Source organism: Heliangelus exortis, chromosome 11, assembly GCF_036169615.1.
Source record: "Heliangelus exortis chromosome 11, bHelExo1.hap1, whole genome shotgun sequence".
NCBI lineage: Eukaryota > Metazoa > Chordata > Aves > Apodiformes > Trochilidae > Heliangelus > Heliangelus exortis.
The window spans coordinates 16,946,287-16,972,160 of NC_092432.1; the positions used below are offsets into that span (position 1 = coordinate 16,946,287).

The 25,874-nt window shown below is 39.2% G+C and overlaps 2 protein-coding genes and 1 long non-coding RNA gene across 3 annotated transcripts in view; 1 reads left to right on the forward strand and 2 right to left on the reverse strand.

Annotated features, from left to right (window-relative positions):
* Window positions 1-1,690: 1,690 nt before the first annotated feature.
* Window positions 1,691-25,874, reverse strand: part of LOC139801119 (uncharacterized) — a 69,516-nt gene continuing 45,332 nt past the window's right edge. The window contains exon 4 of the long non-coding RNA XR_011728073.1: window positions 1,691-1,848. This is a non-coding gene — a long non-coding RNA (uncharacterized lncRNA). The remainder of the gene's footprint in view (window positions 1,849-25,874) is intronic.
* Window positions 3,693-11,541, forward strand: LOC139800647 (gliomedin-like). The gene is made up of 4 exons (XM_071753940.1): window positions 3,693-3,723; window positions 6,362-6,487; window positions 7,268-7,418; window positions 10,382-11,541. The coding sequence occupies exons 1-4, from the start codon at window positions 3,693-3,695 to the stop codon at window positions 10,839-10,841; spliced, it is 768 nt and encodes a 255-aa protein (XP_071610041.1). The 3' UTR covers window positions 10,842-11,541.
* The window catches only part of LOC139801230 (dmX-like protein 2), a 44,869-nt gene continuing 32,689 nt past the window's right edge, over window positions 13,695-25,874 (reverse strand). Inside the window, exons 31-44 of the mRNA XM_071755265.1 lie at window positions 25,161-25,246; window positions 24,736-24,937; window positions 21,931-22,048; window positions 21,075-21,137; window positions 20,606-20,692; window positions 20,404-20,525; window positions 19,533-19,671; window positions 18,871-18,931; window positions 18,660-18,787; window positions 17,620-17,697; window positions 16,922-17,013; window positions 16,275-16,327; window positions 14,972-15,189; window positions 13,695-13,912 (exon numbers count right to left, since the gene is read on the reverse strand). Coding sequence (XP_071611366.1) covers window positions 13,700-13,912; window positions 14,972-15,189; window positions 16,275-16,327; window positions 16,922-17,013; window positions 17,620-17,697; window positions 18,660-18,787; window positions 18,871-18,931; window positions 19,533-19,671; window positions 20,404-20,525; window positions 20,606-20,692; window positions 21,075-21,137; window positions 21,931-22,048; window positions 24,736-24,937; window positions 25,161-25,246 — 1,660 coding nt within the window. The 3' untranslated portion in view covers window positions 13,695-13,699. The remainder of the gene's footprint in view (window positions 13,913-14,971; window positions 15,190-16,274; window positions 16,328-16,921; window positions 17,014-17,619; window positions 17,698-18,659; window positions 18,788-18,870; window positions 18,932-19,532; window positions 19,672-20,403; window positions 20,526-20,605; window positions 20,693-21,074; window positions 21,138-21,930; window positions 22,049-24,735; window positions 24,938-25,160; window positions 25,247-25,874) is intronic.

Here is a 25,874-nt window from a genome sequence, read left to right on the forward strand (position 1 = left end):
CATCACGAGCTGCCCAAGAGGCTACAGGAGGTTCCAGCCTTGCCGGGCAGGGCCCGTGTCACCATGTGGGCCCAGGCGGCTTAGGACAGCTGGGCAGGGCACAGCTGAGCCAGAGCTGCTTTCCTTGTCTCCTCAGAGCAGCGGGACGTGCAGCCTCCTGGCCTCTGGCATAGCTTCCAATAGGTCAAAGAGGTCCCCAAATAAAATGTGGCGTTTGGAAAGCACAGTATGTGGTGAAAGCTGTTCTATGGCACCCAGGCTCTGATCCTGGGACGGAGGGGTGATCCTGGGCTCAATGCATCACCGAATCAGAGGAATTGTCCAGGCTCCATTTTCTCGCCTCTCTGGTGATTGTAAACGCTGAACACTGTGTCACAATCGGGCTGTTCAGTGGCAGCTTCCCTCAGAGACGTTTGGGAAAAAGCAAAACTCTGTTGTTTGATGATTCTTGTGTAGACTAAGTCTGAGCAGTGCAGTGGAGCTCCAGCTTTGTGTGCAGTTCTGGGTTGTGCCCTGCAGAGGAAGAAGAGGAACTGTTTCTGCCCAGCTCGTCTCTGTGCAGCCCCTGAGCACGCAGCGTCCTGGCTGCCTCCCCTCCGTGTCAGAGCCCCGCAGCAGCCCAGGCCATGAGCAGCCGGGCCGGGCACTCAGGCTGATGCCCTGCAGCTGGGCAGGGGCTGTGTCCAGGGGGTGGGAAACACCTGGGGCGTTAGCACGACCCCTTTCATTTCCCCATTCTTCACAGCGATCAGTAGCTACTGTGTGCGGTGTGGGGGAGCCGGGTGGTTTCCCACAGTGGCTTTTTAGGACTTTTTAGCATGGCCATTTGTTGGCTGTGTGGTGGAACAGGAATGGGTAGGGCCCTGCAGAGGGTTGAAGGGTGCAAAGTAGCAGTGAGACCCGGGTGCGGGAGGTGTGCAGGCTCCGGTGAGCCGTGTAATGTGGGTGAGAGCCACTGTCTGCACTTCGGAGGGAGAAATGGAGTTGTCCATGTTAAAGACAGGAGTACCGAAGAGCTGGTAAATACATTGATCTGGAGATGTATTTCCTCTGATTTTAGTAGTCCAAGCATTTCTCACTGTGGGGTTTGCAAATTTACTTAATCCTGCTTGCAGCTGTAGCTTGCTCTTTTAGCTGTTTTATGACTGTGAACTGTATAGGCCAAGCCAGGCCAACCAACTTAGGTAAGGCAGGGTTTAGTCTGAATGCAGAAGAGCCTCGAACTTGTTCCAGTAAGGCCTGTGAAGAACTGCTCTGAGCATAAATTGTACTCTTTGGAAGCCACTGCAACCACAATAAAGCATTTCATAGTCATGTACCAATCCTGTGAAGATCAAAAAAGTCTGTTCTAAGCAAATAGAATAATGTTCTTCTTTAGCTTATGTATTTTGTCGGTTCAGCTTTTGAAGGTCAAATGAGCTTCCTAGCCTGATTTCAAAAAGCCCCCCACTGGGATAAACACTAGGAAAGCAGCCCAAGAAGTGGTCAGGTCATGAAAAGGCCAAGTATTCTGTAGCCAATATATAGTAAGTATGTAGTGTAGTACTATCACACCAAGTAAACCTTTTACATAAAATGTAAACCAGGGATTTCACAATAGAACAGAGGTATTTTTTTGATGGGAAATTTTGAGAAGTGTGAAATGTGATTATATTTGTTTACTGTTCCCTATCAGTATCTTTACCCTGCTTATGCCTAAAAGCACTAATTTTTCGAGTTCTTTTGCCTATGTGGTGAATTTAATTCTCAGAGCAGTGTCTTATTGAATGCTTCATTTAACTCTTCTATCTGAATCACAGAATTTCAATTGAGTGCATGATGGAAAATATTTTCTAATCCATTGGTTTCCTGCAAAAACAATAAGAGGGACATAAATTAACTGTACCATTATTGGTTCAATTATTTAGAAGAGTAAGCTTAATAATGACTACTAATACATTTGTAAATTAGAATGGTTTTCATTGTTGTTTGGTCTTTGAATTTTTCTTCCCAAATAACTGAATTTCTTTCTCCTTGTATTTCTGATATTCATCTACAAGCACTTTTAGGCATGTTAGTAAGTTGGATTTATTGTTAATATTGTTTTTATCAGAGCATTTATTTGCATAGTTTTCTGTTAGCTTTTTCACTCTTACTGTGGATTGAAGTAAATGTCAACTGGACAGGATCTTCCCTTTTGCAAACAGCCCATGAAGTACTTCTGACGTTTTTTAACGGGTAGGTTCTTGAAAGCTGCTTAAAGCATTGCTTAATATAATCTTTAGGCAGTTTGGAGCACAGTTGTGTAACAACATGTGCCATGTTGGAACACACTCTAGATTTTAACCATTGGGATGTGAACATCAGTGATACTGAAAAGAGAACATGATCCTGCAGTTTTCGTAAGGGAAAATGCCCTTTAACCATGAGATAACAATTTATGCACAAATAAGGTTTTATCACAGAAAATGTTTAACTTGAGTGAGAAAACAAAGTGGTTTGACATGTTAGATGCTGTCCTCCACTAGGAAGCATCCTTGCTACCATGATCACACTGCCATGATTTGTAAATGACGAAGCTGATTCAGAATGTTGGTCCAACTCCTGCCTCAGTTACTTCTGTGTCTGTTAAAATTTTGGATGAATCAGAATCACCTCTGGAATGATGCCTAAAAACTTGCTTTCTGTTGGAGGTAGTTGGTTTGGGAAAAAAAGTACTCATTAGACCAAGAAAGCATTTACACAAAGAAGCTGGGTGTATTTCTTTATGAAGTGTGCTTTTAGCAATGCCATGATAGTATCTGAACACAGTGAATGTGTCACATTTGATGTGAACTGTACCCACACACAAAAGCCTCCATTTCCCTGGGCAGATAAGCAGCTTTCTTTTCCACAGACAAAGTCCATGTGATATTTCGTCTCTCTGGTCAGCTTTATATCCTCTAATTGCTCAGGCTCAAAATCTCATATCCTCGGAGGTGCAGCCCTCTGTAATCAGTGTTGACCAGAGAAAGGTTGCTTGGTGCTTCTTAAGGAGCACATTTTGATTTCCCTATGTCTTTCAGTGATAAATGTTTTATGTGGGACAAACTGAAGTGTTCTCCCCACCTGATAGTGGGTGTAGCCCACTCCCTTCTTCCAAGAGAAAGAAAAGGTGAAAAGAAATACTAACATTACTTTTGCTTAACTTTGGGAACTTCGAATGTGAGACTGAACCTTGTATTTGGATTGTAGTTCATATTTTGTCAGACAACAGTACACTATGCTGAGCTTGCTTGACTGGCAACTAATTTTGTAGAATGGTAATTGCTTTACTTGCAAACCACTTGTGAGATTGGAATCGTGGTTTACAATGATGATGAGCTCTGTCTACACCAGTGTATGCAATGTTCTTTCTACATTATTTAAACCCTAATTTTGCCAATCGTGGCTTTTCTCCCTTCAGGATTGTGCTTCACTGTCAGTACTTCCCTTCACTTACTTCCATATTGGTTCCCATAGTAATGGCTCATCCTCTCTATCCCTTTAAGAAATGGGATAGTGAAACCTTCGATTTGCACTGCATACAAAAGAGGAGATTTCTTATCCAAAGGTGAAGACTCACTTTAGTACCTTGCTGTTCCTAAGGATGCTGTCTGCTTGACTTCTCTACTTGCATGTTACCAGTCTCCCCACCTGCATGTCAGTCTGAAAATGGCTTTAGTACCTGTAAGATGCAGCACTGGTCTTCAGGAATAGATGCAGGTATCATAAATAGGAGATTCCAGTGGAACCTAATTTCAGTGACTTCAGGTTTGATAAAGCTCCAGTGACACTGCAGTGGAACTGAATAGCTTATAATCCATTGCAAATCGACTTGGTGTAGTTACACATAAGAGTCCAGATCTATTTACAATGTAGTGCAAAATGATGCCTAAAGTACAACCCTTTTGTACTTACTGTGCTTTCAGTGCTAGGTTGGATGTGGCCTTCAGCAACCTGGTCTAGTGCAAGTTGTCTGGACCCAGGCAGGGGGCTTGGATCTGGCTGATCGTTAAGGTCCCTTCCATTCACAGCCATTCCATGATTACCCAAGAATGGGGACTTGTAATTAACTACGCGAGAAATGTTTCTGCGAATAAAATATTAACCTATGTGTGCTCTTCCAGTGCATGCTCTGTCACATGTTCTTTGTAGTTTTATCACTTTTGGCCTTTGTTCAAGAGATTTTAAGAAAATCCAGCCACGCAGCTGTGTTTTTAAAAAATACTGATTGTCCCAGCACTAAGGGGGATTTTGCACAAAGGAAGTAATAATACAAATCATATGAAAGCTTCACTGCCCATTTACAGACTTTAGATGTATTTCCCTGTATTTGTGAACTTTTGTAATCAACTTTATTTTCAACAACATTAGGAATAAAATGTACTCTCTGTGATCTTAGATCTCTCTAATGCTCTAAAAATTCTGTTTTGAATTAGAAGTATTATTGCGGGCTTGATTTTTCTAATGGTTTTTGGTGTTAGTGCAGGCCCCTGGGTGTGTTGGGAAGGGCAGTGTTATCAAGGATGTTGTTACTCCTTTTGTTGTGAAAATCATAGCCATGTTTTAAAAGTATTTTAAGATGGATGTCTGAAGTTGCTGGACTTTTGAAAATTTTGGCTAAAAATGCCATAATACATTCCTGAAAAGCTGGTGCAAAAGCAACATCGAACTTCTAGATGGCTCCAGCTTGAGGATGGAAGGAAACTTTTGGTTTAGGATTTACACACTGGGTGTGGCTGCCCGTGTTCTTTACCCCTGGACGGTGTTGGATTCAAAATGGTTGTGCCTTTTTGTCACTGTTGTTACCCTTACAGTTCTGGGATGAGCTGCTTTCCTCCCAGCTGAGATGCCTGTTTTCAGAGAAGTGATCCTCTGAGGGAATAGCACAGGATCTCTCAGTCTCAGTCACCAATCTTTCTCATTTCTGGAAAAGGAGAGTTTCCTGTGGCAGTGTTTGGTAAAGTGGGGTTTATTTTGTAATTGGGAATGTAGTTTCCTGATGGATGTACTGAAAGGGACTAGCACAAAACCTTTATGCAGTTACTAATTGTGAAAAAAGCAGAGCAATTTGTGTCTCACTGTTCTTAGGTTGACTTTTTTCTTTTTTTTTTTTTATGTCACCATCATTCTGCAGTTTGCTGAGATGAAACATTTTTTAATTATTATAAATGCTATTAACTGCTGAATATGTAATACTGGATGGAACATATATGAATTATTTCCACCTGTTACTTTTTGAATATAGCATGTAATTGCAGTAGCTTGCAAGAAACTCAGGAGATTCTCAGTCTTGAAGTAGCAGAAGAGAGCCTAAAGAGCCTCCTTACAGGGGAAGGTAGATTGCTGGAGCAGAAATCTCATCCTGTTTGAAATTCAGAAATGCATGAACTATTGTACAAGATAGAATTGGACCACTTACCAAGGTAACCTCTTTTCAAGAGGTGAAGCAGACTGAAGACCTTTGGAGGATAAGCTATCTGGATTTCTGGTGGATTTTAAATCCCGTTGTGCAAATGGGAGTTATTTAAGTATAACTCTGCAAAGAGAAGGTCTTCCTCAGTGAACATTTACATTTTATGGGTCAGTAGGGTGTGAGATCTTATTAAAAATACTAAAGAATAGAAGATATTTTATAATTAAGAATACACATGATGATTTACAACTGTAATTAACGTTATGTAAGAATACAAAAAAAAGCTTTATTTAAATTAAATTTTGAATCTGGTGAAAATTCACTTTGAGAAAAGAAATAATTAGTTGGAAGTTCAGATGTATTTGTTCTCAGTGGTACTGAGAGCTAATTCTAAAAGAAACAGAACATCCCTTCTTTGCTCCCTTGTGCCACCTCCCATCCTCCCTAAGAGACCAAATTAATAGTTTTAATGTCTTGTAAAGTCCATTAAGTCTAAGCCAGAATATTTTACAACAGGAATCAGCATGTTAATTATCCCTTTCTGATGGAAAAAAAGTGGTGAAAATGTCACTTGAGTCTCTGATTGAAAACTCTTTGTCTTCTTGCTTTCTGTTTTCAAGTCCTCCAAGACCATTGCAAATATTCTCAAAAGCAAACAGTGGACTCAGCTTCATTCCCAGATGAGGCGAAATCCCAGTTGTCATTTCTTTATTTTATTAAACTTATTGATGTGCACATTGCTCATGTCAAATATAGAAGAATTACACGTTTTGTCCTTTATCAACCCTAGGTGAGACATGTGCTGTACCAAATGATGATACCCTGGCTGGGAAAGCTGAGGAGAGAACCTCTGAAAAAAAGCTGGTAGCTTGCTACAGAGTGTGTCTAGTTGTTTCTCACTGCTTTCACGTCACAGACAATGGACATCTGCTTTTTCTCTGCTAGAATGTGTCATAACATCTGTGGGAAGTCCTGTTCCTGTGATCAGTGTCCCGCAGACATTTGGAACCTGGATTCGGGAACCTGCAAATATCAGTGATGAGAGGATTTGGCCCACCCTGCATGTTTCAGGTACACTACTAGTAGTCACCAGTCAAAACTCAGTTTTCTTCATCCCTTCAACCTGAACTAATAACCTCTAATCGAGTATGGGTTTTTACCCACATCTTCCTCAGAATATTTTTCGTATTATCTTGACTAATAATTTAGTCAAGATAATTCCTAATAATAGTAATACTTGACTATACACATAGTTATAGACATTTGTAGTATCTGTAGACATTTTCAGAGTCACCTTCAGATTTGAAAAATAGAGGATTTTAGTTTTTTGGTTGTCTGTGTGTTGTTTGTTTTTGTGGTTGTTGTTTGTTTGTTTGCTTGTTTTTAAACTAATCCAAGTATTGTTCATGTCTTTTTATTCTTTCAACACTTTCCTATGGCTTCCCTTCCCTTTAATTGTAGCTAAGAGTTTTGTCTGTGCATTTAGCTAGGAATGAAAAGGAATCAGATGCTGCATGAACTACATTTAGTGCAGGAAAACTGCCAGGACTTAAGTGGAAAAAGGAAATATCTTCTGTATATTGATTAGCTGTGTTCAGAATTAGAGCCCATCAGGTCAGTGGGAAGCAGACCCTTGGGCATCTCTATAGGTAGTTTTTGGGGCTTTTTTACTGTTTGTTTTAGGATTATCATTTCCAGTGAGTTGACTCACTACTGAAAACACAAATACTGTTGTTGTCAGTTGGATATTTGATTGACTTTTAATAGAGGTTGAATTTTAGGATAAAGATTTCAGAACTTGATCAACCAAATAGTGGCTTTTTTTTTTTTTTTTTTTTTCACTTGGTTTAGGAAACTCTGTAGAAGAATATGAGAATTCCAATGCTTTGCTGAATGACAGCTACAGGACCATTAACATCACAGGCTTCTTTTATGGATGTGGTCATGCAGTACAAAACAACCATCTGTACTATCAGAAGGGAGGAACCAATGTCATTCTGAGGTAAGACACAGATAGTTGGCTTAGGGCAAGTGACATTGTGGAAGCAGGAGAATGCAGTCAGGTGACAGGGGTGAACCTCAGAGAAGATGACAGCTTTCTCTGTATTTTTTATTTCTTTTTGGCCCTATTTAGAATAGGAAGAATGATTCAGAATTCTTTTGAGAACTGAACAACTAATTCTTCTCCATCTAACTAGAATGTGGGCCAGTGGCCTTCAACCTTGTGTGTGAAGATGCTGTGCAGAGGAGAGGAGCTGGGAGGCTAAACCAGATCCATTACTCTGCTGTGACAGTCAGGTCTTTAAGCATTGCTCAGCTCTGTGTCTAAGTGGTTCACCTGAGCAGTTTCTACACGGCAGGACAACCAGGCATCCAGATTAACTCAATACTGTGTACAGGGCTCTCAGATTTTCCTTTTGGCTGTCCTGGGGCCCAAAGGGTTTCTATATCTAATACACGTGACGTTGCTGTGGGTGTTCTTGCCACTGGATTCTTTGCTGTGTTCATAATTGTGAGAAAGACATGGGAACTGACTAAGGAATGTGGGGGTCAGAAAAGAGTATTTTATTTAGAAAAATAAGCTGCATCTACCGGCATCACAGTAAGAATCAGTTCAGCTGCAGTTTGGGGGACACGGATGAGTGGCCATATGATTGCAGTCCACTTGTGGCACTTGGTTTTCCAGAGCTTCGCAGTGGGTGGATGCAGATGCTTTGCTCTCAGCCAGCAGAGGTTAATGCTGCTGTGCAGAGGAATGCACTAAGGCACCAGCAGAGAACATGGTGACCTGGTGGATTGCACATTCCACCGTGGAGGAGTGGCTCCACTGTCTGATTGCCTCCTCATAAGAAGTTCCTACAAGTCTCCCAATGTCCCTGAATTGGAACTGGGAATACATCTCTCTCTTCATTTTCTACTGAGGACAGAGACAGGCAATACAAACAAAACCCAAATCTCATCTCGTGGGAACAGCCAAAGAAAGAGTCCAAGGGCAAAGGAAAGATTGCATCTGCTTTCAAGTTCTCCTATGTGGCTCTGAAGTTTGAGCCAAGAACATTACTATACTTTGATGTCTATTCCCAAGCAGGTGTGAGTGCTGCCTTCCTATATTCATTTGGATGCCAAGGAATGTGAGCAAGCTGCTTGGATTTTGCAATATTTGTTCTGCCAAAGACAGACATGCTTGTTGGCAACCTCCTTAAATATCTTAACAGCTTCTTGTTTATACGTCTGTGAAAGACCATCTCTGTCTAAGCAATATACAGGAATAGGACAGAGATTCCTCACCTTTGGGTACCATTAATTGGGAAATGCCTTCACATATGGATGAACACAAGCTCTCTGTGGAATCTTCAACACCTCTAAGGAGTTGCTGAGATGTTCACTGTAAGATTATTTTTTGTTGACTTGACTCGTTTTAGCCATCAGAGAAGGACTTATAGCTTCAGTTCCCTGTGGTTGATGAATGTGTTACGCTGTATCTTGTCATTCACCCCAAGGTGTCAGAAGACACAGGAATTTCTGAACCTTTTGGAGTTGACTAGGCTGTCCTCAACTGAGGAAATTTAAGAGAACCTCAGGAATTAAACCTCACTTTTCTGCTCCCTTCAGGACTGTCACATAAAAGAGGAAAAGACAGGATCTTCTGTGTTGCAGATCTTGTACATTTCTAATTAATCTTGAGCTGCTTTTTATCTTATTGGCTCTTTATAGGAAAAAAAAAATCCTGAAGCAAATCTATGTGACTCTTCCTAAGGGCTGATTTTCTAGGCCTTGGCCTTGACTTGAGGTTATTTGCAAATGTGAAGCAGCCAATCACATTAACTAGACTGACACATTAGTCAGAAATCTTCTCCAGCCTTGAAGCTTTATTTTTTGAAGAGCAAGTGCCTGCTGCTGCAATACAGTTACTGCAGATACTAGTTTTACAAAAGCTGAGGAGAATCATTTAGTGAACCATTCTCAACTTTTCCTAGTATGACTTTTTCCTCCCTCTAGTACAATTTTTTTCCTGTGCAATGCCTCTTGCACAGGAAAAACATTCTATTTTAAGTTCCTGGATCTGAACTGTTGCAGTCATTAAGCCTGTCTTTTCAGGTATCTTCTGTAACCGTAGCAGATTCCTACACTGAGTAGTGTTTTCCCTCTATTTGAGGGCTGGAGCTATACAATTAGACAGAAGTCAGACAAGGACATGTGCTTTATTAAAGGAGGCATTACTCAAAAGGCTACAGCATGCTGGCTGCCTTTGCTGAAGGACTGCATTATGCAGTGATTAAATGCTAACTGCAAATGTATCTTGATAGCGGCCGATTACCCTCCTGCACTTGTAGAGGAATGCAACTGAGATGCTCGGTGCTGCTGACCTCAGATTATCATCCCACTGAAGAATTTCAAGGAATAGAAACAATTTTATTCATCAGAGATGAGACACTCAGGTTGTCTTGTTGAAGGCCAGCATGAGGTCAGAATTTTGGCTCTGCAAAAGTAGAAATTTTATTCCTTTGATGATTACTTGAGTAAATCACTGCATTATCTGAATTGTTTTCAAAAGAGGAACTCAACCACATTTTCTCCCTTAAGTTCCTGCCTAGTAGAAAAAAGCTTATGTAGAGATTTTGCTTCACTAGTTTTGGGCCTTCACTTGGTATCTAACTCTTTTTCATAGCCATTCTTTTTGGCTGCTTCTTTCATCCTAGTGATAATAAAGCTCGTAGACTAAATACAGTGAAACCTTCCAAAATGAGTTCATGCTCTGGTGCTCCTTTTAGATTGGTTATTACTTTGGAATTTTCTCCCAGTGTTTTGGAAGTTGCTTTGAGTGGAGTACTTTATCTCAGAAGCCATCAGAATGGTCCTTGAACTCAAGTATTTTCAAGAATGCACTCCGAAGGGATTCACCCAGTCAGTCGGTATAAAAATGGATTTTTAACACAACTTACCAAATACTTTATCTCATTTCAGATTTGGTCTTGATAAAGCATCATTGGGCACACTGCTAATTGAAAATGCCCTATACCATGGTCATAACTACCTATTTTCTAACTCAAAGACGTATTTCAACATAGCAGTGGATGAGAAGGGTCTTTGGATTATATACGCCTCGAGCACTGGTGAAAACATAATAGTAACACATATTGATGAGGGCACATTTTCAGTCATTCGGCGTATCCATACCACATATCCCAAGGCCAAGGCTGGTAATGCATTCATAGCATGTGGCATTATGTATGTTACTGACACTAAGGATATAACAGTAAGTTTTGCTTTTGATTTATTGAAAGGAAAGCAGATTAATGCCAGGTTTGAGTTACGGTCTTCACAGTCTGTTCTTGCTATGCTTTCATACAGTCTAAGAGATAAGAATTTGTATACGTGGGAGAATGGGAGTTTAATGGTATACCCTGTACATTTTGGCAGATGAATGTATTTTAAAATGTTATGTATGGGAGCCATGTTTAACTGAACAGATAATTTAAAACTATATCATACAATCCTGGGAGTCTCTTTGCTTGGTATGATTTTCTGCTCACTGGTTGTGGTTTGTGAGTGAGCATGAGAGAGATGAGGTGCCTCTGTATAAACACATTCCAATTCCATACACCAGTCTCATCTTTTTAAAGGATTAGCTGTTCAGTATTGCAGCTGGCAAACAGTACAGACTTGCTTTTGTTTTTCCCCTATTGTTCAGCTGATCATTATATCTAATGTCCATTGATTATTCCGTGATCATGTGTTCAGAGTCTGTTTGGAACTTTCAGTTGCAATTATCTTTTCTAAAATAATTTTCTGGTCAGCGACTGTCACATAAATGTCTAAATAATGAATTTTTTTGTACAAATACACTTTCTGCTGATTCTGTGAATGTCTCTTTTGACAAAGATATACAGCTGTTAGAAAAAAATGGGGACAGAAATAGCTATTTAAATAGAAAAAAAAAAAGCAGCTTCAAATTTGACAATTCCATCAAACCGTTACATATCTAAAGCAAAAATCCAGCCTAAGGAAGAGGAGAATAATGGCATTATTAAATACTGTATCTAGAAAATAGGGAATTGGAAGTAATGAGGTATAAAGCTGAAAAAAGATGTAAAAATTATGATTAAAATTCCCTTTTTAACAGTGTTTGAAGTAAGTGTTGTGCTGCTACTGGATCTTCCTTGTGCCCCTCACTGCCATGTAAACTATAACTTGCTTGTAACTAGCTTTAATTAATTAAAGCAGGGGATATTTCTGGAAAAAAAAAATGCCCCTATTCATCCATGAAAATGAAATCATAAAACAAAGAGTATACTTCTTTGTTACTGTTCTTAGAAAAATATAATATCTGGAGCAGGAATGCATGTATTCCTCATAGTGCTTAGTGACTTAACGCTGACCTTAATTCAGGAATTGCCCGCTTGCAGTCATTACTTTGAGAGCTAGAGGTGAGAAATAGTTAAGAACTTGTAGATTTTAATTTTATTCTGGTATTTCAGATTTATAACTTTATAAACTTTATAAACTTAGCATAAATCCCTGTGGTTGCTCTGTGTACCTATATTCCAAATAATGCTCTTAGAAAACCCCTACCTGAATTTCTAAGCTGCCTCTGGTGTGAAGTTGACAAAGTTCATCCAGATGCTTAGAAGCCAAACTACCAGTTAAACCCTGAACTGCACTGAGCTGTTTTAATGCCTGTGTGACATCCGGGCACTATCAAAGGGATTAATGAATTTGGAACCGCCTGTGCCTGCAGAACCTTTTCCAGGGAATGTGCTGGAAAATACTCCTGCAGCAAAGTGCCAGTGTGTGATGCAGGGTGCCGGGCCTGCGCTGTGGATCTCTTCTCAGTGTACTTAGTGGTGTCACTAAGGCCAGGGATCAGGCCTGGCATGCTAGGGAGAGACACAGAGGGAAAGAGAACAGCATAATTAGAACTTGAAATTAATATGAACATCAACCCCCCTAAGCCAGTAATTCTGTCTATACCTATGACAAGTGCAAAACTTCACAGTCCAGAGCTTTGGGTTTGCGTCTGTGGGCTTCTTTTGACTTCTGTGCAGTGTGGTCGTTTTTTGTTTTCTTTTGGTTTTTCCTTTTTTTTGGTGGTATGTGGGCTTTTTTGTTCGTTTGTTTGTTTTCTTTTGGGTTTTTTGTGTTGTTTTTCACAAATTGAATTACGATACTAATAAAATAGCCTTTTTGGGTGAAAGAAAAATAACCTTGGCACTACGCTTGGGCACATACAGTTCAAGGCAGATGTGACAGCTTTTAGACAACCTGCCTACCTTAGATCATGTTGAAGTTCTGAATGTCATTGGTGAACCACCCCATCAACCCCTTGGAGAAGGAGGGACAGCAAATATCTGGCTCCTTTCTGTGACAGAACCTGGCCGGGTTTCTTGCAGGTGCCTTTGCTGGGGACAAAGAATTAAATTCTAACAGGATGCTTTTCCAGGACAGCTGAAACTAAAATGCAAACAGCTAATGCTTTTGACTTCAGTACACTCTGAGGTCAATTTAAAACTAGCTCAGGGATTATCTACTCAATCTACTGGAGGTTTAGTTAAATCATTTAAATACAAGGAAGGATTCTGGAATGGACTGGTCCATGAAATAAAAGAAATTTATTTAACTTACAAAGGAAACATTTAACAATAACATTTACTCTTCTTTCTTTTCATACTTCCCATACTTCACAGCCTGCAATTTACAATCACCTTTGGTGAAAGGTGCTTTTTATTCTAGTATATTTTACAATACAGCACAGACATCAAAATTTTCATTGGAGGAATAAGACAGTTGGCTAACATTTAAATATGCAGACATCTGTTCCAGTCTCTTAAGAACATGTTCTTTGTTTGCAACATAAGAATACATCTGATGACAGTAGCTGGTTATATTACAAGCAAACAATCTTGAACTCTGCATAGTTTATATAATATACTGTGGTAGTAATTTAATTACCAGTTTTATCCACTATGTACTAGCTGGCCACATAAAGCCTGACATTCATCTGAAATGTGGCACTATACGTTCCCTTGGCATTCTCTTAACAGCTTCATTTAACGAAGTATTTTCTGGACAAATGTATTTCAAAAGTGAAAGCTGACTAGAATCATGGATGTCTTCACTACAAACATCAAGTGCTTACAATACATTCCTAAAGTAAAGGCCAAACTCCAATAGAAAACATAGCTGCTTGAAAGACAGGAAAATAAGTGTGCAAATTAAAAAAAATACTGCATTTAAATACGCTGATGTGCAAGTTACAGCATCAGTCTATAAACCAGGACTAGCTCATGTACAGATGTCAAAAATGTCTGAAGGTACATTGAAAACATTGGGAAGAACCCTCATTTTCAGAGTGCCATCTGCTCCACAGGAGAAGATACGATTGCCTTGCACAGTTTCAACCTGGTTGACACCAGAACCAATATTGCTGAAAATGGACTGCTTAGCATGTTCATTTTCAAATGAATGAATTGTGTTACAGCCAGTCAGACTCCACACCTGTATCAAAAGAAAAACGACAAGATTAAAATGATTTGAATTTTTTCCCCTCATGTTGCACATTCCTGGCCTGCTCTAAATCCTATTCAGTGAAACAAAGGTTATTTTTTTGCTGTCTCTTAGCAACAATTAGAATATGTTCAGGAGTCTCGAGGGTTCCGATGAAGCATGAGGCAAGTCAGCAGACTACCTTAATGTGGACCAGCTGCTTACTCACCAGGCCAGAGCTGCCCAGTGCTACCTGTTCAGTGGTGCCCCTCACAGTTTTGCCCTGTGAAAGCTGAAGAAATGGGACAGGTTGCATTTTTATCCAAGATGACCACTGTCAGCTTTCCAGCAGCTGTAATTGCTTCTCTGCTGCAGAGAGTAAGAGTAGGCTGCCTGTTCTGTCTGTGGCTGGAGGAGCCCTCATCAAGAACAAAGTGTGCAGCACACAGAGAGCACCCATTAAACAGTGTGCAGTCCAACTAAAAGGAAAGAAACTATTTTCATTTCCTCTTTACTGTGTTCTTTTATTTCCTTCTTATAGTACTCAGGAAAATACACCCTTTAAAACAGGGACTTATTGCTGTTTTGCGGGGCTTTGTTGTCGTTTGCTTCTTGCTATGACATCTCAGAAACTGTCTGGGGCTACAGCATCAACAGAAAAAACAGAACCTTACATGATGAAATTAATGAGCACCCTCTGAGTTATGAAAAGAAATATCCAAAGCAAAGCCAGAACATTTTTAAAAGGGAAAAAAATAACACTGATGTTTCAGAATCATGCACTTTGCTTTATCCACTTAAAATTCAGTCACACAACTTTAGAGCCTGTTTTATCTTCTTTAGTGGATAACAAAATCTGCTTGCTTTAGAAGGATAATAGTATATTTAAGTTTATGTTATAAATGCTGGGCAAGCATCCTGTATATCAAATGTAGGTTTGGGTTTTTGGGGGGTTGTTTTTGCTTTGTTACCACATTCATCTGGCTAATTGCAGCATGCTGATCAACATACATCAATACAGTGCTTCAGCTAAGTACTCTGCTATACAACTCAGCTCCTCTAATGCCTTACCTTCATGCTACCTGCTGCTGAGCCTGTAACAAAATAGTCCTCAGAATGATCCACTGCAAGGGCCTCAATAGCTGATTCATGTGCTTGGAAGGTGTAAAGGGTTTGTCTCTGTCTGATGTCAAAGATGCAGACATGTCCCTTCCTACCTCCAGAAATTAGCAGCTGATGTTTAGGTGCATACTGGAGTACTGTGGCACCGTGATCGTGACAAGTGAAGGCTGAAGAAGGAGGATGTCAGAATTTAATGGATTTGAAACTGTAAGTAGCTTTTGATCTTAAAATGCATTTCTTCTATAAATTGTTTATCTGAATATTTTCTGACTTGACAGATACCTTCTTTCATATGAGTAATATCCTACCAGCTGACAGCTGTTTGCCCTCAGAAGGGATATATATCTAATGCACAAGAAAGCCTGATAAGCTGTCCGGTTTATTTTAGGCACGTGCCTGAGTTTCAATAATAGAGAAAATGAAAAATTCACCATACTAAATGCAATTACATTCCTGAGTTAAACAAATATTACAGTTAACTAAAATAAATATTAATTACCTTGTAGATACGTATTATTATAATCTCATTTCCTAATCTATTTTTCACAGAAGCCATGACTCAGTTTCTTTAAAATGAAGCTGGTCTGCGCAATCTGTTTTAAAATTCAAATCTCAGAATGCATCTATTGCTTATTCAAATACTGCAGCTGCTTGCAGGTGATTATGGTGGTTGAATTTACTTGTTTAAAAGCCCAAGATACATATTTGGATTTGTATGGCTTTTGCTTTCATAGAGCAACGTAATAGAATTTTGCTTTAGTTAATTAGATAAAGATGAAATTACTGAACTTGGTCAAATAGACCAAAACATTTTTTTAAGAATACAGTCCAAATATTGGAGTCAGGAGGAAGACAGCAGACAAGAGGAATTGCTTTTACAATGGCCTACAGAGTACTGGATATATTTATTAAGTGCCAGTTTAAGTGAAAGGCCGCATACACAGCCAGTTCAATAATGCAGCCTTAATTAGTCAGCTGTTAGGGGTTTTTTTTGTTATTAAATATTTCAGGCTTTATTAATCCTGTCACAAAACGAGCTTCATGCATGACATTCTTTCTTCATACTTTACTATATAGAGCAGATGAACATGATGTCAGGACTCTCTATGGAAGCAGTCCTGGTGCACACATTAAGTGTGTGACACAGACCAGCTCCCCAGTGGAAACTGTTCCCCTTGCCCCAAGTGCACAAACATGCTGCACTGCCCCAGTCAAACAGAAGCAGAAGTTGAATTTTCACTGCAGGACTTACCGTGTATAAGTCTGTTACGAGGTGAAACCACAGTGTCCCAGAGGCACACGTTTCTGAAGGGGGAGGAAAAAAAAAAATCATTATGGCCTGGTGCTCAGTGATTCATGGGGTGACATGACTCAAAGTGTTCACATTTTGTGTCAAAGCTAGAGAGTACACCTGAACAAGGAGCCCTTGACTCTCTGCAGACATTGGATAACTTTAATTATTTCTGTTCTCTTTTACGATTCTTAGTAGAACCATACTTTTTGCTTTTAAGATGTTTACTGATCCTAGGCTGCAGGATGACATTACAAAAGCTGTCCTTTTCAGAGAAAAATCATGACCTTGCCTTGCTAAATGTATTTCTCCCCCCAGCAACAGCATTACATCAAACCAGTTTTGTTGGGAACACACACCAGTTTCGTTGGGAACACACATTGAAAAACTGGTTAACTCTTGACCACTCCTCCCAAAAACTAAATTTGGGAAACACACGACTGGAGGGATGATGTTCAAAGAAATAATCTGGCATGTGCAAGCTGTAAGAAAGCTTTAGAACACTGAGCTTTAAAGCATCAGCCATGCATTAAAGCACAAGAGCTAGGAAGTTAATGGAGATGCAGAGGGAGCTTTGGTGAAATTCCTCCTTGTTTCTTTAAACACACCTGTTGTCATTGGACTGTCCCGATGTAGCAAGAAGACTCGAAGAGGTTAGAAATGCAAAGTCACTTGTGATCTTACTGTGGCACTGCCAATTCTATTAAAAACAAAACAAACAAAAAAGATGACATCTAACCAGTTGTATTCTGCATCATAATTTACTATCAATCTGATATTGTTGACAGCATGACACAAGCAGTCTTTTAAACAAAGTCTAAGAACTGGCGGACAGTGCAGTGTGAAACCTCAGAGAATGAAGCACTGGATTAAAAATCCAGTATCATAATCAGTATAAAACAAAGGAGCTATAACAAATCCACAATATAGAGTGTCAAAATAGACAGAATTTCAAATTAAGCACTGTATTCATATACTAAGCAGTGGTGAAAGGAACTGAAGAGTTTTTACTATGTCTTGGGGTTGTACAGTCATTACTGTCAGCTCTGATTTTTAATTTAATCAGGGGTAATACTGAAGTAGTGTATATAGAACTACACTGCTGCTTATGGTTTTTGTACAATTAGTTTACCAACGATGTATCACTGAAACTATACAGTTGTTTTGGCAATGTATGCAAACTGAAAAGCAGCAAGATAAAAAATGTCACCGTGGAACTTGCAGGCTTTTGGCCCAGCTGAAGTCTCAAGGACTCAACCTTTCTATATAAGAAGAAAAACAAAAATAAAAATATCTGTTTACTTACGAGATTGGGCTTCGGGTTTGAGGTGGCTTGGTTTACTTGCCAAATACTTAGGAATCCTTCACCATCTGCAACACCACACTGCAAGGAACAAACAGCATTCATTACAGAACGTTTTTGAAAAATATTTAGAATTATTTTTCGTATTTTCTCCATTTAGTTAGGTTTACAAGTCCTGCCTGAGTAACCTCCATGTGAAATAGGGGTGACAAGGTGTGTATCTAAGGATCTTACTTAAAATTGATTTCTACTTGATATCAAGATTGCAATATCCCAAATCATAATAACAAGTATTTAAAAAAAAAAAAGTTTAGAAGTTTATGCTAGCTGGAAAGAGGCATGCTGGGAGACACTTTGTATTTCCAGCTATTTCAAAACATTGAAGTTTTCCTTTTTTATAGCTACCTTACAATCATGCCCAAACTCTTTTAATTAGTTTTTAAGGAAGTTAAAGAATTTGTCAGTAAAAGGCAGGCAGAATAGGAAACACAGAAAAAACTGAAGAGGTGGCTATTCCTCCCAGTTTCTTTCTTTGTCCACTCTGTACTTTCTTCCTGCTCTCCACACTCCTGGAGTACACTTCAGCTGTACAGGCTGTATTGCAGATCTCTTCTCCACATACCCCTTTGTCTTGGACAGAACACAAAGTGTGAGGCACTTCTTGAAGACCCATGCCTAGGTTGAAACAAGTTTGCTTCTACAAGGTAAGTAAGCTAATTTTATTAATTTAAAAAGGTCACCATGACATGGGAACACATTTTGGAACAGGGAGAAAAAGTAGTCTGAAAATACAGCAATTGGGATACAGCAGAGCAGTGGGAAGCTGACAGAAGACAAAGGAGGTTAAGAGTCAGTGTTTATTACAAAGCTTCCTTATGCAGCCAAACAGAATGGTCTGATACTTCTTATGCCATCATGTTAGGACATCTTAACAGTTTCGTGTGTCACCAGTTAAAACTGTTTTAGAGGTCACTGCACAACCAAGTGTTTCCTTATGAGTTAAGAAAAAAAAAAAACGGAAACATTTTAAATATTGTACTTGCCTTGTTGCCCTGGGAATAAAAATACATTCTTGTAACCCTGGGATTCCGAGCCTGCCGGAAGCAAACCAGTTCCTGTGGCCTTGTCCACTCAAACATTCGAACACTACCATCTTCTGCTCCTGTAAGGTCTAAGATTAAGAGACAGATGTTCATTAACACTACAGTATTATACAAACTGTCTGCTTTCTACTGATGAGCGTGAGCCACTTACAGTACTGGTGGACTGGATGTGAAGCCATTCTCTTGACATTATCCAGATTTCTTTTAAGAAGCTTCATATAAAACAAAAAAAAATTTAAAGAATGTTGAAAAAAAGAAACACTTTTCAATTTTGTTTACTACATGGAGAGTGTCCCCCATTTAATAATAGCCTGTTAAGCTAACATTATTTGCATCTAATTATGTTTAGTTGCAGTATATTAATTAAAGCCTGCTTATGACAGCTTTTTTAGCTACTAAAGTTCAAATAGTATTAATATTATCTTCTACATGCACATAACTTAAGCACATGAACTTAAGAACTGAAGTGTATGCTTGTGGTATTAGTCCAACTGCAAGAATATAACATTTGGGACTGGCGGTGGTTTTGGTTGGCTATGTTTGTTTTGTTTTGTCTCTAGAAACTCCAGGTCATACACCTCAAAGTTCCCGTAAGAAAGAGAAAAACCTGATAGTCCCATTATTTTCTGTCACAATAATTCTGTGCCACAATACAGGGGAAAATACTTACTTTGACCTTTTTTTGGGATAGGTCTTGGTCATTGTAGGTCATTGTAGGTCTCTTATGCCAACACTGAGTTAACAGTATGATCTCTACTAAAGACTATGCTCAAAAAGTAAGCCTCTTGAGCTTCAGGCAACAACAGTACTTACCACACCAGCTCCAGTGAGAGTTCGACCACGGCCTAACCGTGGCATAGATGGAGATGGGTGTATCTGCTTCACCCCAAAAGGTGGGGCAGCTGTCTGAGTCAGGGTTGTGGTAGCACCACAGAAGTCAACATCATCATAACTGTAAAAGAACAGCAGTGTTCTGTTTTAAACAAGTGTTCCTATGCTACCAATGCTGTTTGTCCCTCATTATCAAGAGCCTAATGGCAGTGGGGAGCGGAAGTAATTATGAGACTATAAACTGGTAATTCTTGCACTTTTATTGTACAGACACTTTCCACGTGCTCCAAAGCTATTGGTGTTTAACCTCAACAGATGATTCCAACTGTGGTAGAGAAGATGTTGAGAATATAAGCTCACTCGAGAAGAATATTTTTTGAATATTCCCAACCTGTGTATCTGTATCTATGTCTATTCTGCACAGTGGAGTATGGTACAGATGAGTGCTTGCTGCTGATACATTGACACTTCTCAGCACAAGAAGGAGCCACTAAATGAGGCTGTTGCATTATCCAGCTGCATCAGCTGCCATAACTGGCCTCAGCATTGCAATGATGCAACTGCAATGTTTTTAAGGCCGCACTTCCATTATTAGCTTGTACCTCATGGGGTTTTACTTCACTGTGCAGTGCAGACATGCCCAAGATACTCAAACTTTTCAAAACCTTAGTTTCTCTCTGCTTGTAAAGCAAAGACAGTAATCTTCTTTTGCCTTCCCTCACTTCTCTGTAAAGCAATCTGAAACCAACTGAAGAAGGGTAACTAACTTTTTGGGGTAGGGGCTTACACAGGTATTCTACATGCAGCCTCACCTTACACCAATGTAAACCAAGCCACAAAGAAACCAATTTACCTTTTAGACTCTTTGTCATATTCTTCACCAGTCCATACGGAGGACTGAGCAGCCAGCAGAGCTGAGATATCAAGTTCCTGAACATCATGTGTAGATGCCACAACGATCTCATTGCAGTTTGCCTATGCAGCACAAACAGAAAATATATACTAACTATAATTAAGATCTTTTTATTACACTTACTGTAGTATTTGAGGCTTACCTTATTAATTGCAAACGCCATTATCATAACTGGTTCTTTGTGAATGATTTTTGCTTTTCCTCCAGGGTAGCCAAGATCCGCTTCAACCTAACAAAGCATTTATAATCAATTTCAGTTAATGTGAAAATCCATTTTATAAAGGTACATTCAGACTGAAAAGATCTGTATAATTCATGCAAGAAAAGTTCAGTGGCCTCAGCATTGTTTAGAAAGCTTAACCTTGACTTCTCATACTCTTTGGTGTTCTAGAAGCCAACAATTATATTTGAGTGTACGAGACACCAAGTTGTGTGTGCAACACTATTTACAAGGTCTTCACTCACCCCAGTTATCAGGACATCCAAAGTTAACTGACTGATTACACAGACTACACAGAACATAGAGCTTCTGTTAGTCGCATTAAAGAAAGAAAAGCCAGTTCCACAGAACTGTTAAGAATGTGCTAGAGGTTTGGGAGAAGGGATACTACCTTGGTTTTGTGATCTTCTGCTACGCAGCTTTGTTTGACCTGCTCCACACGATCTTCTACAGACTGCAAAACATCACACAGTCACAAACACAAAACACACGCACAAACAAATATAAAAAAAGAATGAAACATTCCAAACTAGATTTTAAAGGCCACTCTGTCAGTAAATGATGACAAATGTACTTTTAGTTTCTGTGCCTTTTATAAGAAGTTAAGACAGGAGTCTAAACAAACTCACTTAAAATGTAATGACTCCTTGATGAACACAAAATGTATGATACAGCAAATAAATGGAGGAGCAACACAACACACAAGCTTTATACTTACAGGAATTCATAAAGATATTAAATAGTATACTTATTTCCCATGGTACTTCTGTGGTGGTTTAAATTTTCAGTTGCAACTCCTTATAGTTGTAACTGGTAAAGCCCCACATTATAGATTGATAGATAATATTATTTTTATATGTATATATTACTCATGCATATATACATATACACAAAGTAACAGCTCATTTAAGTTTCTTTTTCAATATGAAAACCAAAGACTATTACATGAATACTCAAATTTGTTTACTTATTGTGCCTATCACCAATGTTCTGTTTCTTTATTAGGCCAGCACTCAAATCTATAAATGTAAGGGGAGTTGTCTTGTCTAAAAATATTCAGTTCCGTTCATGTATCAACAACATGACAGTCATATTGATTTAAAAAAATATCCAAACACTGCTAACAAAAGAAAGGAAATTAAATTGTCAATGAAAAAATGGAAAGAAAAGTTAGAAGAAAAACCGAAGAGACTGAGGAACAGTTTTAATTGAGCGTTCTTTCTTTAAAAGTTACATCCTTTGTTTACCTCACTTTGCTTTGTTTTCTTTGGGAAAATGTATCTTATGAAAGTCTCCTGAAGAATTTCTTGCTTCACAAGAAAATGCCAGAGCCTTTTTGCTGGAAGAGCTGAGTAATCCTTTGATCTGGATAAAACAGAAGGGAAAAAAAAAAAAGAAAAGAAGAAGATTCAGTATCATTAAAGGTGGACCTAAATAAATAAATAAAAAAAAAATATCTAAAGAAAGGTTCTGAATGACCAAAATTTAAGCTCTAATTTATTCAAGGCAAATATCAAATTTTACTTTTTTCTTGCATTTTAAAAAATCCACTTTACATTACTAACTTCTAACTGCTACAGATTAATCTGCTGACTTGCATTTGTATCTATATTTGCACTCTACTAAAACTGCTTTTATGTTGGAATTATGTTACTCTACAAAATTTCTTTCCATATTTCTTTCAGTAGTCAAAAGAATTCTCATATACATAGATCATATATGAGCCACGTAAAATTCATTGCCTCAGATTTGAGGACAAGTATTTCTAAAGAATCACTGAATGTTTGTAAGGCTATTTTAATAAAACCCTGCAGCAGCATCAACTATGCAAATCCAAAATCACGTACGGTGAACAAACCTGAAGTTGTATTTTAGTACGCTGAGAAAAGCAAGCAATTTTTGAGTTGAAAATGTTGTTCACTATCTGCATGTAGAGATACCAACATAACATTGGTCTAAACACAGGAGGATTTTACAAAGACTGTACAATTTTGTTCTCTCCTCCTGACATCTGCATCTTTCATATAACTCTTGTTGCTGGTAGGTTGGGTGGGAAATGACTGCTACTGGAGCAATGGTAAAAGAAGCTGAACAGGGTCTTTCCAGCATCAGCCATTGCCCTTCATTTGCAGTCCTCCAAGCTTTCCTCTTTCCTTATTTTTCTTTCTTGCTGCACTTGTGAAAAGTGCAGCAAAGTAAACAACGGTTGCTGAAGGAGAAAGCTGCATAACAAGGAGCAAAGGGATGTGGGAACTTGTAGAGAGAACCACAGGTCCTCAGGTGTCGCTGATAATGAACTGGGAGCTTAAGCCCAGGTGTGCCCAATAATTAGGGCCTGCCCCAGCCGGAAATGGGCGGGGCCGAAGGGCAAAATAAAAGGCATGCTCCCAGAAGCAGGTTCAGTCAGAGACAAGGAGAAGATGAAGACGCCTGAGGAGAGGGACGAAGAAAGAGCTCCTGAAGAAGAGCCGTGTCCCCGAGAGAAGGCTCGCCGCAACATCTGGTGGAGAATGCGGGCAACAATAGCAAGCCGTGAATGCTGAGGTAAAAAAAAAAAAAAAAAAAAGCTCTACACGATCACGTTGGTGCGGGAAGCTCTACAAAGCCTGGCTTAAATGCGGAAGGCGACGCCTAGCTTAAATGCGGAAGGCGATATAAAGAGCTTCGAAATACACAACCACGTCCGATGGAGCTACTACAGTAATGCGGGACGCTCTATAAAGAGCTCCAAAAACGCAACCACGAAAAAAGCTCCACAAGGCCAGGCTTAAATGCGGAAGGCGGCGTGTAGAAGCTCAAAATAGAAGCCCAGCACGGCAAAATACAACAGCCCGGTATGGCGAGCCAGGCAGGAGAAAAGAATGAGGCTCGAAAGGCGCAGCAAGTTGGCGCACGGAACTCAAGCCCGAGGAATGCTGAAGCCGAAGCGGAGCTCTGAGTGCGCATCAAGTCAGTGCGGTCCTGAAACGGAGTCTCCCAGGGACACGCGATAACGTGGTCCTGAAACGGAGCCTCCCAGGGACACGCGACGCGGTCCTGAAACGGAGCCCCCCAGGGACACGCGATAGTGCGGTCCTGAAAACGGGGCCCTAGGGACATGCGGTAAGACTGGTGCGCTAAATGCTCGGAGAAGCCTCTGCGTGGCCAGGCATCCCGAGGCGGCGAGTACCAGCGAAAGCTGAGCTGGTGCTCATGAGACCTCATCTCCTGCTGATAACAAAGGCCAAAGCGGCGCAAAAAAGCCGGTAAGAGCCTGAATTTTCCCTTCTCAAAAAATAGGTGAAAAAAATGTTGAAAAATAATGAAATGTAAAAAAAAAAAAAGTAAAGTAATGAAAAATGTTGAAAAATAATGATGAAATGTTAAAAATGTTGAAAAATAATGATGAAATGTTAAAAATGTTGAAAAATAATGAAATGCTTAAATTATTGAAATGTTTGAAAATGAAATGTTAAAATGAAATGTTAATAATAGAAAAATATTGAAAATGAAATGTTAAAATGAAATGTTAAAAATAGAAAAATATTGAAAATGATGTTAAAAATAGAAAAATATTGAAAATGAAATGTTAAAAATAGAAAAATAATGAAATGTTTAAATTATTGAAATGTTTGAAAATGAAATGTTGTAAATTATTGAAAAGAAAAAAGTTTATTTTTTCAACAAACAACAAAAGGGGGAAATGTAGAGAGAACCACAGGTCCTCAGGTGTCGCTGATAATGAACTGGGAGCTTAAGCCCAGGTGTGCCCAATAATTAGGGCCTGCCCCAGCCGGAAATGGGCGGGGCCGAAGGCAAGATAAAAGGCATGCTCCCAGAAGCAGGTTCAGTCAGAGACAAGGAGAAGATGAAGATGCCTGAGGAGAGGGACGAAGAAAGAGCTCCTGAAGAAGAGCCGTGTCCCTGAGAGAAGGCTCGCCGCAACAGGAACTTTCTGTAAAGCTAGAACCAAGATCTAGCCAGCCTTCATTTGGCTGTTCAACTTTCGACAAGAATACTCTTTATTACTTCTATGAACAAAGGATGTGTTTCTGCTAGAAAAAACCACTTACTTGAATGGTGTGTTTTCAGGTTCAAGCATTGCTTTGTTGTGGAGAATAGCTGGTCCTGCTCCTACACCAGCGTCACTGGGGGAAGTATTGATGTAGTCTGGTGGGGGGCCTCCAAAATGGTCCATTCTATCTTGAAGAATCTGTTCCCAGCATTCTAAATTCTTTATTACAGCAATGCCCAATGGTGATGTTACAGGAAGCTCTAAAGAGAAATACTAATGAAGTGAGGCTTAGAAAAAAAAAATTACTGTCTACTTAAAAAAATCATATCCATACAAAAAAATCTTGAAAGGCAATGTACTTATTAGCAATTGTAAAAAATAATGTATGAAATAATCTAAATTTAAAAACGAAAATTAAAAAGCAAAGTGTGACAGAAAGCCACTCATACTGAAAACTAAATTGTAAAGCATAACTTAGCATACCAGCAAATTCCAGACCAGCAATGGGAAAGAAGTTCTTAATGTTGTGCAGAACTAATTGTACCATTGTCAGACGCAGAAGAGCCCAGCTGCACAAATAGAATAGATTTGGTTATGTTAAAACAGCATTAACACAGTTATCTGTGGAATATTTATTCTCCTACTGTTCTCCTATCAAATTTTTTTATTTTTCTCCTATCAAACAAACAGATTAGAAAAACAACGTAGATGGCTCATCTGAGGTTTACCAGACACATAGAGAAAGATACTTATGTATTAGCTATGAAACTAAGGAGCCCCCTGAAACACCTCCTGAAATTCTCCATGAAATCACAGTGAATACAAAAGTTAAAGGTTGGCATTCATGGCAGAAGCTTTCACACTGAAAGTGTCTCGCAGATACTAAAGGAACAAATCCTGTAGAATTTAGCTCTAAGAAATAATTTAGAATGGGTAAGAGAGCCACCATTTTTCTTCATTATTATAATGCAGAGGTCATCCATCCACTTTATTCCATTTTATCTTGCGACATTTTTTCTTCTGTGTTCTATTTAATCTGCCTCATTCAAAAACTAAAGATCATGCTTGAATCAGTATTCTGAAACATCATTCTAGAGCTGGCATTGTGATACTTTATGTTCTTGGTGTCTTAAAAACAAAGGGGGAGATGCTGTTTTTTCATTTCCCCCCCAGACTGCAAACCCCACAGCTTTGACT

Excerpts from the sequence above, each read along its gene's own strand:
- LOC139800647 (XM_071753940.1), top strand. The coding sequence starts at position 3,693 with ATGCAGCACTGGTCTTCAGGAATAGATGCAG. Across the intron at positions 3,724-6,361 it reads GTCTTCAGGAATAGATGCAG|AATGTGTCATAACATCTGTG; the intron begins GTATCATAAATA and ends TTTCTCTGCTAG. Across the intron at positions 6,488-7,267 it reads GCCCACCCTGCATGTTTCAG|GAAACTCTGTAGAAGAATAT; the intron begins GTACACTACTAG and ends CACTTGGTTTAG.